General features: G+C 39.0%; 1 protein-coding gene across 2 annotated transcripts in view; it reads left to right on the forward strand.

Moving 5' to 3' along the window:
• Window positions 1-15,981, forward strand: part of LOC106950764 (SH3 and cysteine-rich domain-containing protein 2) — a 35,413-nt gene extending 19,432 nt beyond the window's left edge. The window contains exons 3-11 of one of the 2 annotated variants that reach the window (XM_015037824.1): window positions 206-300; window positions 2,082-2,166; window positions 5,444-5,559; window positions 7,696-7,765; window positions 7,956-8,065; window positions 8,164-8,252; window positions 10,043-10,094; window positions 11,371-11,508; window positions 12,585-15,981. In XM_015037824.1, the coding sequence (XP_014893310.1) occupies window positions 206-300; window positions 2,082-2,166; window positions 5,444-5,559; window positions 7,696-7,765; window positions 7,956-8,065; window positions 8,164-8,252; window positions 10,043-10,094; window positions 11,371-11,508; window positions 12,585-12,683 (854 nt within the window). In that variant the 3' untranslated portion in view covers window positions 12,684-15,981. The remainder of the gene's footprint in view (window positions 1-205; window positions 301-2,081; window positions 2,167-5,443; window positions 5,560-7,695; window positions 7,766-7,955; window positions 8,066-8,163; window positions 8,253-10,042; window positions 10,095-11,370; window positions 11,509-12,584) is intronic. The other variant, XM_015037826.1, reaches the window with a different exon arrangement.
• Window positions 15,982-16,712: the final 731 nt, after the last annotated feature.

Below are 16,712 nucleotides of genomic sequence, written 5' to 3' on the forward strand. Positions count from 1 at the left end.
GATGCAACAGAACAGAGCTTGATAACCTGAGAAGACACAGATCTGCTGCTGTGATCTGTAGGCCACTTTGTTCTTTTCACACTTTTTATGCACCCTGCTGCTTCAGCGTTTTTCTTTTTTCTTTTGTTTTTAGTTTCTCTTTCATTGTGGCAACATCAATGTCTTTCTTCCGTGTCTTTAATTCGTTGTCTAACCCTCTCTGTAGGAAACTCCAAACAAGCTCTGCGGTGTAAAACATGCAAGATGGCTGCTCACCTGTGGTGCACATCAGAACTCTCACAGCAGCAATGCCATGGGAAGGTATATGCAATTTTATGCTGCATTATTATTTTATATATATATATATATATATATATATATATATATATATATATATATATATATATATTTGCAAGACTAAAAACAAAAAGCTCCACATTAAAAAGCCTGAAAAACATTAAAAATGAAACATGTTAACTACTGAATCTACTTTGAGAACATACATTTGTCCTTGCATTGCAAAACCAATGCAAAAATACAAATTAGACTTTAAACCCTCAGGTTATTTAGAATAATTACCAATTGATGAACAAAACCCCGAAGAAGAAATGTGAAGCAATGTGAAAAAGCAACACAACTACTTTTTCAATTAATACATCCAAACACTTCTTATGCTCATTGTAACAAGTGAATTATCTTGAGAAAAAGCTATTTGAACAGAACCAGAGCCATCTGGGTTTTGCAGCAGTAAATGAAAATATGGAAGGTCTAGTTAAAACCCAGAAAGGCTGTTGTGGGTTTGTGGAGAGCCTGAGTAAAACTCTAACTCAAACAAGTAAGGTTGAGACCTTTGCACCTTCCGCTCTCCCTCTGTCTGATCTTCATCTGAAGTGTCTGTCAGGGAAAAAGCCCGAGTCTAGATGAAAGTGCTTCACAATCTCTGTAGGATATCTGCAAAATTCCCTTGCTGCTCCCTTTCAAACCTCACCATGTCCTGTCGAATTTCGCTGCCTCGTGTCACATCATCGACCAGAATTATTTATTTTTCCTGCGATGGAGGTCTGTACTGCTTTACCACAGAGTTTTTGTGATTTTATTTTTCTTGCAATTGTTAAAAATAAATGCATCACTCCAGTCCGAAGTCATAATCAGTTTAGTCATCAGATCTGGGTACTACTATCAAGCAGGTTTTTCACTTTTTTAACCACATTTAATCTAACTGCTGACATATTCAGATAATATTTATTCAGATGTCACAAGCCGTGACTTATATTGGTTGACTTTTGTCAAAAACATTGACGTTTTAAATTATTTTAGACCAAACCATTATCAATTGCAATGATAAATAGATTTGGTTGTCAAAAAACCCCCCCCCAAAAAAAAAAAAAAAACTTACTATGCAAGGGAATTACAAATTTTCTCTCCAGTGATTTCAAAGTTTGATATCTAGTAACTTTTCTTGTGTGGTAGGTGAAAACATTAGCATGCAGCAGGAGACGAGACCTTCTGAAAGCAACTGTGAACATTTTAAAGAGCACTTTGTTCAAGACGGCTCACTGCAGTTTGACAGCTTTCTACAAGCAGGAGGAGATGCAGGGTAGTGAAAAGGGCACGGAAAGGTAAAATACATCCTATAATAAGGAGAAACATTTTGTTTTCTTTCTCAACGTGGCAAAGAGACTCAGCGCGTCTAGATTTGCAAGTAAAGACAGAGACAAACTGGTCTCAGCTGAGACACTTACTGTGCTTAATTCAGTGTGAAATTGCAATCACAGGGACTCACAAACACAGGCTTCCTTGTCCATGCTTGTATCTAAGCAATGCGTATACAAAAGTCGTCAAGTGAATTTATTGTTCACCATTGAAGGCAGCAGATAAGCACAGAAATAATTTCTTCTTCCAGCAGAAGGTCCTCGGCTCTGGCAGCGCTCTCATGCTCATCAGTTTGCCTTTTTGTGTTTTTGATCCAGCTATTTTCATATGACTTTATTGGGGTCCTAAAATCGCTTCGCAGTCTAGTCCATTTTCCCATGCTCCAGATCCGTACACAGGAAGTATTGGAAGCTGAAAAAGTCATTCTGCTTTCTTCTCCCCTCCATTAGTCCGGAGCGTTCAAGCGAAACTTCAGCTCGCCGATGCTCGTCAATGAACAATTGGCTGTCGTCAAGGAAGTTCAGCCAAGCCAGGGTGAGCATTCGGAGAGTGCTTGCGTGCACGTGTGTGTGTGTATGTGTGTGTGTGTTTGTATGTGTGTGTGTGTGTTTGTGACAGTGGGTGCACAGGTTTGTTTGCGTCTCTGTGCTTTTGTTTGTGACTTTGCTCTGTCTAGTGATTTGGGGTATTTTTAGATTTTTTTGTGCACTTCCATTTGTACCGTAACAAACCCAGAGCCACCTCCCTCTCACCTTACAACCACGGAAACATGAAGTGGGAAAAAGATAAAGGAGAAGAACAACTTCAGCCTTTCTGGGAGGCTGGTGGATGCTCTGCACTCCGAAAGTATGTGAATAAATATTTACAAGCTGTGATGTTTATGTTTTTTTAATCTGTTTATGATTTGCGTCGTATAGTCCCGGACTGTTGAAGCTTAAAGACAGGCACTGCAGTTTGCATGTTTGAAATCTCCATAAACATTGAAATGCTTCCTAATTTATGATCAGCATGAGCTCTTTCCAACTCTCTCCTGAGATGTGGTTGCACCTCATAAATTAGGTTTTGAACACACGTTGAATTTCCAACGCTCTGCTTTTACACCATTGCCTAACAGGACTCCAAAATATTCCTTTTTTTTAATCTTTTGATGAGCCACTGTTTTCCTTGGGGAAGAAAAGAGAGGTAGCGAGGAGGGGTATAACGATATATCCAACTCATGAAGTGATACAATACCGAGTTTACAAAAATGATTAAAGATAAAATTTCACTAATAAACTACAACTAAAAAAAACAACTAATGCTCCTGTTACACTTCAGCAGATCTGCCTTGCATTTCAACGCCATATGAGCTGAACTTTAGTTGTTGCATGAAGTTAATGTTATTTATCCTTATGCTACACGATGCAGACACTCTGTCCGCACTGAAGATAAACTTCTTTCACATCCTAAACTGCTGAACTGACAACAGCAAGACTTACATTTAAGATAAAGTCTGCTGAAAATTCAGCCAGTAGTTTTTTTGGCCATTGTGGAAAGACTCAAATAATTGAACTTTAGATTTCAGGTGTTCACTTCAGTCCTAAAAATGAAATATTATACAACACTTTACCTTTATTTTCACACCTTTAGCTGGCTTTCCTAATGAGCTCATTTAACTGCTTTGTCTCAGCACTTGATGATTTGGTTTCATGAAACCTCATTGTTCTCAGAAGATAGTCCATCATGGTTGTGGCTCCAATCAAGTTTATTGCTTAGGTAAACACCAAGGTACTTATGTGAGTCCAATGTCTCCTGTCAGTTCCCTGGCTTTTCACCAAAGTCGCACACTGACAGCAATTGGCCAGGGGCTTCGCGAGACACTTCAGTCTGAGACGACGTTTTGTGGTGTTTTAATATCACAAGTTTTCATATCAGTGTATGTTGTTACACCCCTGGCAGGTACTGTAGCGCCTCACCTCGTGTGAAGTACACAGTGCTGACTAAGTCGCAGCATCTCATGCTGCTGGGACTTTTTGTACGACTCATGCATCAGGATACGATCGACCGGCAGCTCCATCACCTCAAAGAATGGGTCTCTGCCAGGGCCTGCTGAGTCTGCAATCTGTCAAACTCACAATGTCCTGCTGCTTACGAAAATACAGGAGCAATGTTACTCTTGATTACTATGATATTGTTAAGACTGTAACGACATCCTATGGTATTAAAATGTCAAAATGGTTCTCTTGAAAACAAAGTCCGTCCCACAAACAGCTATCCAGCTGCTCTTAGCGTATGATTTGGTTGGATGATAAAAGTTTTCTGTGGACTACTATCTACTCCACTCCGTTCTCATTGATGGCTCAGGTGGTAGGAGAGGAAGCAGTGCTTGAGTTTCTCTGCAGTGCTCATAGTCTTCTTGTCATGCAAGCTAATAACTGTAAGTCATAAAACAATTTAGCCTCCATTTCTTTTTAATCTTTTTATGTGACAGAGTGAGAGATAAAGTACAAATGGCCTGTAAACACTACGAGAATATCACAACTAGTCTAATTCACAGTTTTCATCAGTGTTAAAGAGCGATTTCATTTTAATATTTCCTAAAATTTATATTGTATATTTGAAAACAAATACGTTTTGGCATTAAAATATGATGTAACGTCGACTTGTCAGACATGGGCTGACAAGTCGAATTAGCACTCTGAAACACAGTTTGTAATTTGTGAAACCTTTTCTTAGCTTTATTAAGAACATTACTTTTTTTTTGTGTCCTGTCTGGCAGTGTACCAATTATAATTTTTGTCTGAGCGCCAAGGAGAAACCCAGCAGATTTACTTTGACAAGTGGAGGACAGTATGGTGAAGGACAGTTGGCGCTTTAGGTCGCAGTCTTGTTTTGACAGTACAATGTGGGACATGCTAAAACAAGAATCAACTTTTATGTTTAGATGCTAAGGTTACAGAAAGAAAAGACAGCCAGATACTTGTTCAGAAAGATAAAAAACAAAACAAAAAAACAAAAAAAACAAAAACAAGGTCTTCTCCCTGCTATAAGAGAGGGATTTGTCTGAAGCTGAAAGTCTGTGAGTGAGGTTCATTTAGTTCTCTGTGATTACTTCACTTCCTCCAGGGAAGTTCACCCCTAAATACTCGTCTGATTTCAGTCTTGTGTCAGAATTTCAATTTTTCGGATTCCCAGTGAATTTTTCTGACGACAGCACAGTGATATTTCATTCGGTATGAAATTGCAAATGCTGCTTCATCCTGCACAGACGTACACACTTGCACACAAACATGTGCAACTATAGCAAAAAAAAAAAAAAAAAAAATCCCTCTGCCTTCCATTCCACTTACGTCGAGGTGGATGGAAATAGGAGCAGAAAATCTCATTCCTAACCTAGAATATGCTGCGGTAGCACTGAGCATTGCAGTCTACATGAAACGCAGAGATGAAGACTTTGAGGGGATTTCCATATTTTAAATATCTTATCTTATTCTCTTTGTACTCGCTACAGCTCCAGATATATCACAGCCCTTAAACTAAGACTCAGTAGAGTTATTAGACTGTTTTGATGTCTTCTTAACTTTTGGCTGCTGCACACTTTCAGATGTTAAGTGGGTCACTTTGGCCCAGGACTGAATGCATTACTGCTGTTATATTTAGCCTGCTTCCTCCAGATTCTCACAGGCACAATATCTGTGATGTACAGCATTATCTCAGCGTGTCATCCTAATTGTGGCGTGTCTGCAGCAGAAGCTTGGAGTTAATTAATGATTTATGGGTGTGATTTTTACTCAGGCGTAAATGTGTGTTTGTGTGGTGTGTGTGGTTTCAGAGGCTGCGCGGATGCGTGTAGACCCTGTGTATGCCGCCTTACGCTACGGGACGTCCTTGGCACAGATGAGCCGTTCCAGTTTTGGCAGTTTATCAGAATCGCCAACACGCAGCTTGGTACGGCATCAACTCCCCTGTCAGTGAGGGTAGAGGACAGTTGAATGTGTGTCTTAGCCATAAAACTGGGTTTGATGGCTCCGGTCCCATTGAATCACTGACCAGGTGTTGAGGTCATACATACAAATTCATAGTACAGAACATTTACTAGGTTGTAAATTTCTACACAATCATTTTATGCTTTTTTTTAAAGGTGTAAATGTGAAGCATGATGTAATATTCAGCCAAAACAATTCAAAATGTCAAATAAAGAGGTTTAGGACCCTGTAGAAAATGGACATATAAGGAGGGAAACTGGTCACTACTGCACTGTAAAACATTTGAAAGTGAAAGTCCACCTGCTGCCTTGAAAATGCAACTTAAGTAAACAAAAAAACTGCATTGGTTTTAACTCAGAAATTGAAGTTCATTAAGTTGATTTAACAACAAGAGACAAGTTGTCTAACATTGTTTTTCTCACCTAGTTAAAGAGTATACATTTTTCTATCATTTTTACTCACAGTGTCAAGTTAAAATAACTACTTATTCTGCTCAGAAACATTTAGTGTGAACATGACATTATCCCGTACCTTTGCAAACTGTCAGTTGTATTAAAATAAACATTTACCTTAATAAAACACAAGAGTCAGATCAACATAACAGACTTCCATCTCAGGATACAAAAACAAGCCGCTAAGCATGCTGGGAAATAGTTCCCACTCCTGGCTTTTTCTTCTTTCAATTTTATTAACTGGCTAACCCAGAATCTCTAGTTTATTCAACCCTTGGAGCTTTGACAAAATTAATAAAAAGCTAACACAACTTACTACTGTATGTTTATCTTTCAGAAACTCACACATTTAGGTAAAAAATCTAAAAATTGCTACATTTATTTGAGTTAGAGAGTAGAAGATAGACACAAGTAAATGCAATTCAACTGTTTTACAGTGTATTCTTTTATGTTTTGATTTGTTGAATATCTATCCCTTATTCCTTTTTATGTTAATGTTGCTTTTCATGTTTATAGTTATTTGATTCACTCAATTTTTTCTCTTTTTTTCACACTGATTGCATTCCACCATTAAGAAGTTTACACATTTTAATGTTTTATTTTTGTTCTAATTTGTGCCATGTGCACTAGATGTCTGCACTATTCCTTTTGCTCTCCTTCACCGGATCACTGTTGTGTCTTTTTGTACCATCACCCATTACAGTCCACACTTCACTTAAATGCTCCATCAAACAAGTTTTAGTTTGTAACATGGGAAAAAAAAAACACAAAAAGAAGTTTTTACTAATGATTTCATTTAATAAGGGAGCAAATCTATCCAAATCAACCCACCACGAAGTGAAATAGTAATTGCCCACTAAACCTAACAACTGCTTGTTTCAGATTGACGGTGAAGACTGCCATTAAGCACTTACAATAAGACATATTTTGGTAACACTTTATTTGAAGGGGGTTGAATAAGACTGACATGACACTCTCATAAACACCTGTCATGAACATGAGTAAGCCTTCATGAATATTTATGATTGTTGTCATAAAGCGTCATTCGGTAAATAATGACACTTTTAATACAAAGTTGACATTATTCAAAATGTCTTTGTTATGACAACTTGACATTAACCAAGAAATCATTACTGATATAAATTTGTTATAAAAGTATTACTGATTGCACTTTAAAAATTAGGTAACTTTGTTATTAAAGGTAAAGTTTAAACAGTAATGATTTCCCGGTTAATGTCAAGTTGTCATAACAAAGACATTTTGAATAATGTCAACTTTGTATTAAAAGTGTCATTATTTACCGAATGATGCTTTATGACAACAGTCATAAATATTCATGAAGGCTTATTCATGTTCATGACAGGTGTTATGACATGTTTATGACAGTGTCATGTCAGTCTTATTCAACCCCCTTCAAATAAAGTGTTACCCATATTTTTATGTATAATTATGATTTCAATGTTCCCTGCCAAAATTTAAACCCCTAGTTTCTCTACCATCATCATCTCTGGCAAAGTCAGCTACGATGATTCAGAAAATAGTATTCTTAATGGAGGACAACAAACTGACTAGACATCTGTTGAGCAAATGTACGTTGTCTTTGGCAGCTGGGTGCTAACATTTTATTGTTTCCTCTTTATTTCAAGGGGGAGGGAGGTGAGGAGAGGCAGGAGAGACAGTGCAGCATGGAGGAGGAGATAACTCAGGAGACAGGGGGTAAACGCTGCTATGTGTATGTGAAATGTGCTGTATGTGTGTGTGTGGGTCAATGTCTCTGCTGCGTTTACCTGTGCATGACTGCCTGCATGAGAGAGATATTTCATTTGTTTGCTTGTTAAAAAAAAATAAAAAAAATTCAACTGCATAATAAAAAACAGGGTCTTTTTATTTTTGGCTACTTTCGCAGAAATCCTCACGCCGCTTCCAGACGCCGCCGATCCAGAGAAAGAGATGGAGGAGGTGGTGGAGCAGAGCTGCGAGCAAGCAGAGATTCCTGCAGAGGACAGCAGTTCAAAGGTAGAGCTCTGTTCAGTCAGCCACTCTGTGAAGGTCAGCCTTTGTTGTTTCATTTCTGGCGTTTGCGTTTCTGTCTTGCATCCCGAATAACCCCATAGGTGCCCAAGCGCATTGAAGTCCACTCCATCCACACCTATGTAGCACTCTACAGGTTCCTGCCTCAGGAGCTGAATGACCTGGAACTACAGTGAGTAAAAGCCAGACAAAAAGTTTTTTTTTTTGTTTGTTTTTTTTCTGTGACTACATGAGCACAAGTGTGTCATGTGCTTGTGTGTCAGCATGTTTTGCTGCTCTCTGTGTTTATAGTTTCTCCCTATGATTTGCCCTGGTGGTTATTCCTGCAGGATAAAATGTCCCCGTCAGTTTTAGAGGACAATTTCTGGGCGCCCCGAAGGACAATTATAAATTTGGATCCCTTTGTTGTTCCCATGTAGAAGTAGCGTAGATTAGCTTTGCTCCAAGCAAGGGAGAGGATGGAGACGATGAGCTACTGAGAAAGGAAAGAGAGACGAGGAAGGAAATCGCATAGAATAGTGAAAGTAAGAAATAGCCACTACAACCAAAGGGCAAAAATCAAAGTAGAAGTTCTGAGAGATGAAGGACAAGAAAAGAGGATTGTGGGCAGACCTTGTGATGTGAGGGTATTCTGAGAGTGTATTGATGGTTAGAGGACAGCTCTCACAAAAGCAGAGCACCGAGACTGTTAAGAGCCATCTGTGATCCGGCTCCGAGTGTATGAGTTCAGAATTTCAAGAAAGGGGGATGTGCTTCTCCCAGGCCGGGCGGAGATGAAAAACTTTACAACCGGCTTGGACAGCAGTCCGGTTTTATTTCAGTTGCCATGATTCACTCAGAAAACGGAGGAAGCACAAAATCCATGAATTAAAAATAAGACTTAATTTAAATGAGGTGAAATAAACACTGTTAACTCTGACTCTTCTGTTATTTTCTAATCTGAAGTGACTGTGTTTTTACTTAATTAGCAAACAATCTTGTACTTTAGATGGAGATAAGTAGAATTTACAAATCAAAAATATATGAAAAATATATTTAAGAAACACAACATTGATGCTCCAATTAAAACAGAACTACTACACTAGATCTTGTCATTAATAAGAATTGAGAATAAATTTCAACATCCATCCATCCATCCATCCATCCATCCATCATCCATCCATCCATCCATCCATCCATCCATCCATCCATCCATCCATCCATCCATCCATCCATCCATGCTTCTTCTTCTTGCCATCCAGCATAGCTGGTGTTTTCACAGTCATGGCTTAAAGTAGGTTAATCCCACAGTTACCTTAAAGTTATAGCAATAAACTTAAAAAAAAAAAAAAAATTCTCAGCGTTTGGAAAAGTGGCTCCAAAATGTATTCAATAACTGTGTTTTAGCAACAATTACCAGAACAATATTTCTACGTATATTTCTGGAGTTGAGATTATGACTGTATGATATATGATATCATCTCACCGTATAACACACTGTTCAGTCCTGACACTCAGGAGAGCTGATGTGCAGACAAGCAATTGGAGCATAATTCCTCCCTGTGTATCTGGGACGGTGGCGGCTGCACAAAAGGGTCTCATCAAAACCCGGCAGCACAATAAAACTGCAGGCCAGGTTGGGTCAGCTGCAGACGGAGCCGTGTTTTCATCAGCGCTGCGGCAGGAACTGCACAGTCCAACACGTGCAACTTACGACTCCCGTGTCTTTGTCACCTTTGTAAAAAGAGACACAAAGACTCGGCCGCATTTTAACTGCTGCGGCTTTGTAACCATGGGCTCTACAGCTTTTTGTCAGTTAGATAATGTTATCTTTTGTGCTTCAGCTAAGCCCACTTTCTGTGTTCTTGCAGTGCCTCATCTGTCTGCCATGTATCCCCCCGTCTCGTCTCCTTCTCCCCCTTTTGTTTTCCCCATCCCAATCGTGCATCTTTTTAAAAACTCTCATGTTTTTTCCTCCAATAGTCCTGGCGATCGGGTGCAGGTCACAGACGACTCTAATGAGGAGTGGTGGAAGGTGGGTGTGTGTATGTGTGCATCTTTGTGCCACTTTGGGTGTCCAAAAAGGTGTGTGAGTGCACATTTATTGTGCACATGTGCTAATTCAAGTCTTCAAATCAAACCTTTAGTGCGTAACACCTGCTCCATTTTTCATAAACATGCAGGCAGCCACTTTCTGAAATAGAACATAATTTCCTCTGAAAATTACCAAAAGAGTTTAGCATAATGAACATGACTAGTGTTTCAGCCTTAACAAGGTGTTTATTGAGTCGGTAATGAGCTTCACACACTCCCAACGGAAAAATGTTAATGTGTGAGAGTGCATGTGTCTTTGTGTGTGTGTGTGTGTGTGTTTCAGCTCCAGACTAAAAGCAAGATTCACTTAGACTAAATAATGCGCAAAGTCTGCATATCTTTCATCAGCAGACCTTGTATTTGCTTCGCATATAACTTCTGTTGCCACATATAAAACTGCAGCCTCAAAACACTGTCAACAGATTCTTGAGCAAGGAATCTTTAAATTATGTATCGCTTGTGAATCATCTGTTCATTACTAATGCGCAGGCTGTGAATCGCTTCTGCAAAGATGGATACACCTACGGCAGTCAGCAATAAACATTGAAATGTTGTCACTTGCATCTCGACACTTACCGTCACTTTGCATCAGACCGGTTAGAAAATAATCGATTGTTCTTATTTTTGCTTGAATACATGGACAATAACTCCGCGCATAACTCTGCCGCCTTTGTGATTTATCACCGAGTTCCAAAAGGATTTGATTGAAATGAAAAACAAAGGCGCCTTCTTGATTCACCCACTAAATAATTAGGCAGAAGATGACAGTCACTCTGAATTGCAGAAATTAAAAAAGGGACTAATCATCTTTTCTTTCAACAAACAAAAAGATTTCCCCGAACTATTCAGAGTCTCCATATATCTTCAGAGAACGAATTAGGATTCCTTATTTGCTGTCAGATATTTGAGAAAAATATTTTCAGCTTGATGCAAATCTTCAAAACTTTCTGGAAAGAAACTGAAAGCTTAAGTATAAATTTCTAAAGGTGGATTATCGTGGAAAGAAAAAACAAAACAAAAGATGGTTGATCAAAATCTAATTCAAATATGAAGCTTTAATTCGCCTCAGTAGAGCTTTCAGAACAACGCTGCTCTTTTTATCTGCAGAGAATTAGCTTAATGAGCTCCCATTCTTTTATTTTTCAAAGATATTTTGGATAAATAAATCAAAACATTTTAATGTTGCGTTGAACGTTGTGTTCTTTTGTGTTCTCCAGGGTAAAAGTGGTGACAGAGTCGGCTTCTTCCCTGCCAACTTTGTGCAAAGGGTCCGACCAGGCGAGCGGGTCTGGCGGGTCGTGCAGAGCGTTCCCGGAAACAGAGAAAAGGGACACATGGCAGTGAGGGAGTCGCAGGTAACCCAATAATGCTAATGCATTGCTAACATTCTTCTTTGCAAGCCTAGCTCTCCTGAGGCAAACAAAAATACTCTAATTAGCTGCAATCTTAGAGCGAGAGAGAGAGAAAAAAAACCATTAACCAGAGGTGATGCAATTTTAGGAAAGAAAAAAACAGTTACACTTTTTTTCCCCCCACAGTTTCCCTCTGTTGTAATCTGAGAACAGGGTCGTCCAACGTGCGACCCAGGGGCCATTTGTGGCCTTTGAAATAATTTTGGCCTCAGACTACAATTTAAAAATGGCATAAATCATATTTTACCGACAAACACAGGTAGTCAAATTAGTGAACTTAAAGCAGGCATTTTTGAATAAAGACAGAGAGTAGCCTTTCAAAATTGACCCAAAATTTCAATGAGGCAAAAAAGTGAGACCCTTTTTTATATTTTGGATCTAATTACAGATTAAATATCTCTCAGGAATGCTTCAGACAAACAGATGATGTTGACAAATAAACTGAATCATTTTTCAAAGCGGTCTCACTGGGCCCAGAAAATGAGACTGGGCATCATTGTTGGTAGTACAGCTTCACATACATCTGACATTTGCCTCTTTTCAGTAGGTTTTGGTCAGAGATGCTGCTTTAACCACATGGAGAAGAGGGAAAGTTCTGAAAAACTTTGCAAAATATTATTTAAGATCCTCCAATTAACCACTAACTGGCAACAATTACTTATTAAGGATGTCCTTAAACCATAGTAATAATTGGTAAACCCAAAAATTATGAATAATAAAACTGAAAATATATTTCTAAAATCACCCAACTTTGTAGTTTTTTTTTTGACACAGAAGCTCTAGATGGAAGCTCAAGGTCTTCCGGTCTGTGAGCAGCAAATGATCAGAACATTACCTTCGAACCAGAATAATGGATATGACATTCTGTCCTCGACCTGAGGAAAGAATGAGTAATAATGTCACATGTGTTGCAGCCATAGATGCACTAAATTATCCTCATAATAAGTGATTCCAAAAATTCACCGAGAGTCTCCCCGTATTTGTGTTCTCCTCATTTTCCTTTCCTCTCGTCGTTTTAGATTTGTGTTGGGAAGAGAGAAGATGGGGAAACTTTTCTGAAGCTGAGTAGTGGAAAGAAGAGAGGCCTGGTCCCTGCCGACTCCATAGAGGAGATCTGAACATTATTTCACTTTTACACTCTGACTCAAACTGTCAGCACCGCTCTCTGGAGAAATGACCATCCAAGCCTCTGCAACCGCATAGAAACATACGCACTCCTGCCACCGTCTCTGACAAACGGTTGTTTTCTCAGAGCATTTATTGGACTGCTGTCCTGCACCCGAGGACGGCGACTGACTCAACATCTTAGACAAAGGGAAGCAGAGGTAAATGTGGCTTTAAATATTTGGATCGCGTTCAGTTTTGCCCCGTCAAAAACACTTTTCCCCCCCGACTGTGGGAGGACGTTGAATCCTGTTATGGGAACATCATGCTTGTGTCAGTGTCCTTTTTCTTGCTTCTACCCACTCGGTGTGTCTCATCACTATCTGCTCATTTCAGGGCTTTTTTCCCTTGGGGCTGTTATCACATATTGCTGCTGCAACTGCAGACTTTTTTTGCACGGAACAACCACTGCCATCCACTGAGAGCTACACTGCCACTAGAGAAACTTCCAGATGAGATGGAAGGAGGTCATGCAAATTTAAAGCCTGCATCCGACAGTGCTTTAACTGATAAATGTAAAAGTGCAGAAAATGAATCAATTTTTTTTAAGAAAAATTGAAGGCTCCAACAACCTTGTCACAGATGTTTAAACCTGTATTTTCCTGTATATAGAAATATTTAAAGTCAAAGGAAGTTAAAAAGAATCGGACCGCGTGAACAGGGGTGTCCAAAGTGCGGCTCGGGGGCCATTTGTGACCCTTGGGTTGATTTGTTTGTGGTCCTCAACTGTAGTTCAAGAATGATACAAATAAATTTATTAAACTTCCTCTTCTAAATCAGGGTATGGTTTTCTTGCAATGGGAAATGCTGAGTATAACACAAAGTACTTTGCAACCAAAATTTTATAAGTGCAACCAGGTGTATCCAGAGGCTTTTACCGAGAAGCTGAGTTTACCTTTACCAAACTCGGCTTCTATTTCAGACGTTAATCTTGGCTAAGTATAGCAATCGTTTTGAAAGAGTGTGACCCAAATCATTATTTTATAACAAAGATAACATTTGTTCAACTGAGCCTAAAATAAATTGTGCAAAATCCAAGTTATCCCAGACTTTGGATCTATGATCATTTTGTATTCTTTGCCCGCATGTACTTCTGACTTGATGAATTTGGTCCAAGTTACAAAAATGTTGGTTCCTTCGCTGATGTAGAAGGAACAGTCAATATTTTGAAGCTTTTATGTGAGCGTAGCGGAAGGAGGGAAAAAAAAATAAGTGTCAACAAGTGTGGAAGTTCAAAGCGGAAGACGCTGTTCTCCTGTTTTCACACACCAGCTCGCTGCACACATGAAGGTTTGGCGCCTGCTGGGATTCGTTCGAGGTCCACTGCAGGCGTCGCGAGCACTGCCCGGTGATTTCCTTCTTTTTTTTTTTTTTTCTTTTTTTTCCCCCTAACAAGTTTACCGCTGCTGAAAAACAGCAGGAAATCAAACGGATCTGCAGCCAGCCGTTCCTGAAAATAAAAGCAGCAACATTTTAGGGATCTCTCTGGCTGTGACGAAGAGCCTAAGTTTCTCTGACGGTTCAGAGGAGGAGGCGGCACAGCGAGAGAGATGACACGAGCGATGAACCGCTATGAGTCGGCGTTCTTCGAGGTAACACCGTACCCATGGGAGCATGGGAGTCATTCATTGATCAAATGTCAGCCCGCCTTCCTTCCCTCCCAGTTCGGCCCTTCTTGTCTTCTTGTTATTGATGTGACTGGTCAGCTGTGATATAGAGTGAGCACATTGTTTTTTTCACTTGAATCCCAGAACGCTTTGAATAGTTTAGACATCTATTAATTTATTCATTTTGCAGCTAATCTAATGCGTTTCTTCAGCCAGGACCCCTCCCCGCTTCCCACCAGCTAGGGGAAACACACAGTTTGCATGTGAAAGACAAAGAAAATGACTTGAAGTAGAAAATACATTAGAAGTCATATAAAAATATCATTTAGATAAAAGAACCACTTTTTCATCTGTGTTTCACACATCAAAACTTTGAAAAGGTCTAATCAATAAGCATCTTCTCCTGTAAAAAGTAAAAGTAGCATTTTTTTTTATTTCCGATTATCACCATTATCTGTGTCGTCAAATATTGCAACTTCACTATGAAATTCTCCAGGTTATTTGTGTCTTTTTTGTCAAAAAGCAGCATTATCTTACAGAATATCTGCAGCATCCTCTTCAGGGATTATTAAAGATGTGTAAAAAGCCTTAAAATGTTTTTTTTTTTAATGCAGGAGGATTTAAAAATGGAAAAATAACTCAGAAGAGTCAAATTCATTGTTAAGGAAGACCACAAATGCTACAATACTGAGTTCCCAAACTATTCCAATCAATTTCAGTTAATTTAAAAAGTACAATGTTAATGCAATTTAACCCTTAAAAAACAAAAAAGAAAGGTTACCTCACTTTCTTTATCCGGGTCTTCGAGCACCGTTCAAATTAAGTGTTGATCTCCAGGATATTGCTTCCTGAAAGCAGCCTACACTTACTCATATCTGTGGTCAGAACAGTAATTAAAGAAGGCACAAACACATGGGACTGTGAAAGACAAGGTTGTTCCAGGACCCAAAAAACCAAGATGGTAAAAAAACGGAAAGGGGGTAAAATCTTGGTGGTCTGGCGTCTCCAAACTAATTAGATGCTCTCTAACATGCCAGCCGTCTGTTTGTAAAGTTCCTTCACATTACTAGGACTTTAACCCCTTAACTGACATCCTAAAAATGCTTACATGAAATGCAGTGGGTTCATGAGGACAAAAAAAGTCATCATCACAATTAGACCTGTGCCTTGGTCCAATGATACTGAAGCTAAGCCATTCTGAGGTTGGATTTAAAAAGAGAAAAGTTAAGTACAGTGGAGGATCTATGATGCTGTGGGCATGTTTCTGTTCAATACACTACATAAACTATTTAAAATACCAACATGTTTTGAATAATAGAATCACTTATGGATCTTATGTTGCCACATACGAAAAGTCTTTCAACAGGAAAACATTTGTGCAAATCAACAAAAAAAAAAAAAAACCTGAACTAACTTCAATGCTTTCTAGACATCTTTTCCATGGATAACAGTAATCATGCAGAGGGCTGCGCAAAAGTGTAAGCTAACGCTGACATGTACCAGCGCCTTCTTGTTACTTTACTCCGCGTAAGTTTGTGTCGCATCGCACTTCCGAGGTTTTCTAAATGTAAAGTAGGCATCTGTTGTCTGGTGTCAAAAAGTCAATGTTCCTCAACTTTACCTCAATAAAATGTCTTTACACAAAGTTGTGGGCTCGTTTCCTGAAGCATCATGCGTTCAGCCACGGGACGAATACTCATGCTTGATGATCTTTTGGATCCGCTGGACAGAAGGCAGAGCTTCTGGTGTTTTTCTGCTGGTGTGTTTGTGCTAAATGAGGCCACTTCTTCTCTTTTTAGTGCTGTCCATGCATAATGCACCATCCTGCAGCCACAAACTCACTGCTGTGCATAGAGGAATGCCAGACTGATGCTCAAGACAGCTGCGGTATAAATAGCACATAATGGCACTGCAGGAGGGAGTGTAATTAAGGCCTGTTTACCATATTACACACAGCTACATAAATCAGAGAAGTGATAACATCTTTTACTATGAGCGGGCTTTTGTTTTAATTATTTGGTTTCTCCTTTCGATAAATAATCAGGATTTTGTTATCAGTGTGCATCACAATTTATATCAGTATTAAGGGTATTTTTTTATCTGCTGTGTTACTTGTGTGTAATGAGGTTTAATACGACATTGATATTAACTTCCAATTGAAAAAGAGTTTGTTGATGAAAGAAAACAGTAAAGTTATTTAATCACATAACTTACAGAATTGTAAGCCTCTTCCTTCGGAGCAACCAAAAGCCATTATTTTTATAAATAAAAACAAAAAGTAACACTTTATTTGAAGGGGGGTGAATAAGACTGACATGACACTGTCATAAACATGTCATAACACCTGTCATGAACATGAATAAGCCTTCATGAATA

Source organism: Poecilia latipinna, unplaced genomic scaffold, assembly GCF_001443285.1.
Source record: "Poecilia latipinna isolate Pla-1442-1.1 unplaced genomic scaffold, P_latipinna-1.0 Scaffold420, whole genome shotgun sequence".
Taxonomy (NCBI): Eukaryota; Metazoa; Chordata; class Actinopteri; order Cyprinodontiformes; family Poeciliidae; genus Poecilia; species Poecilia latipinna.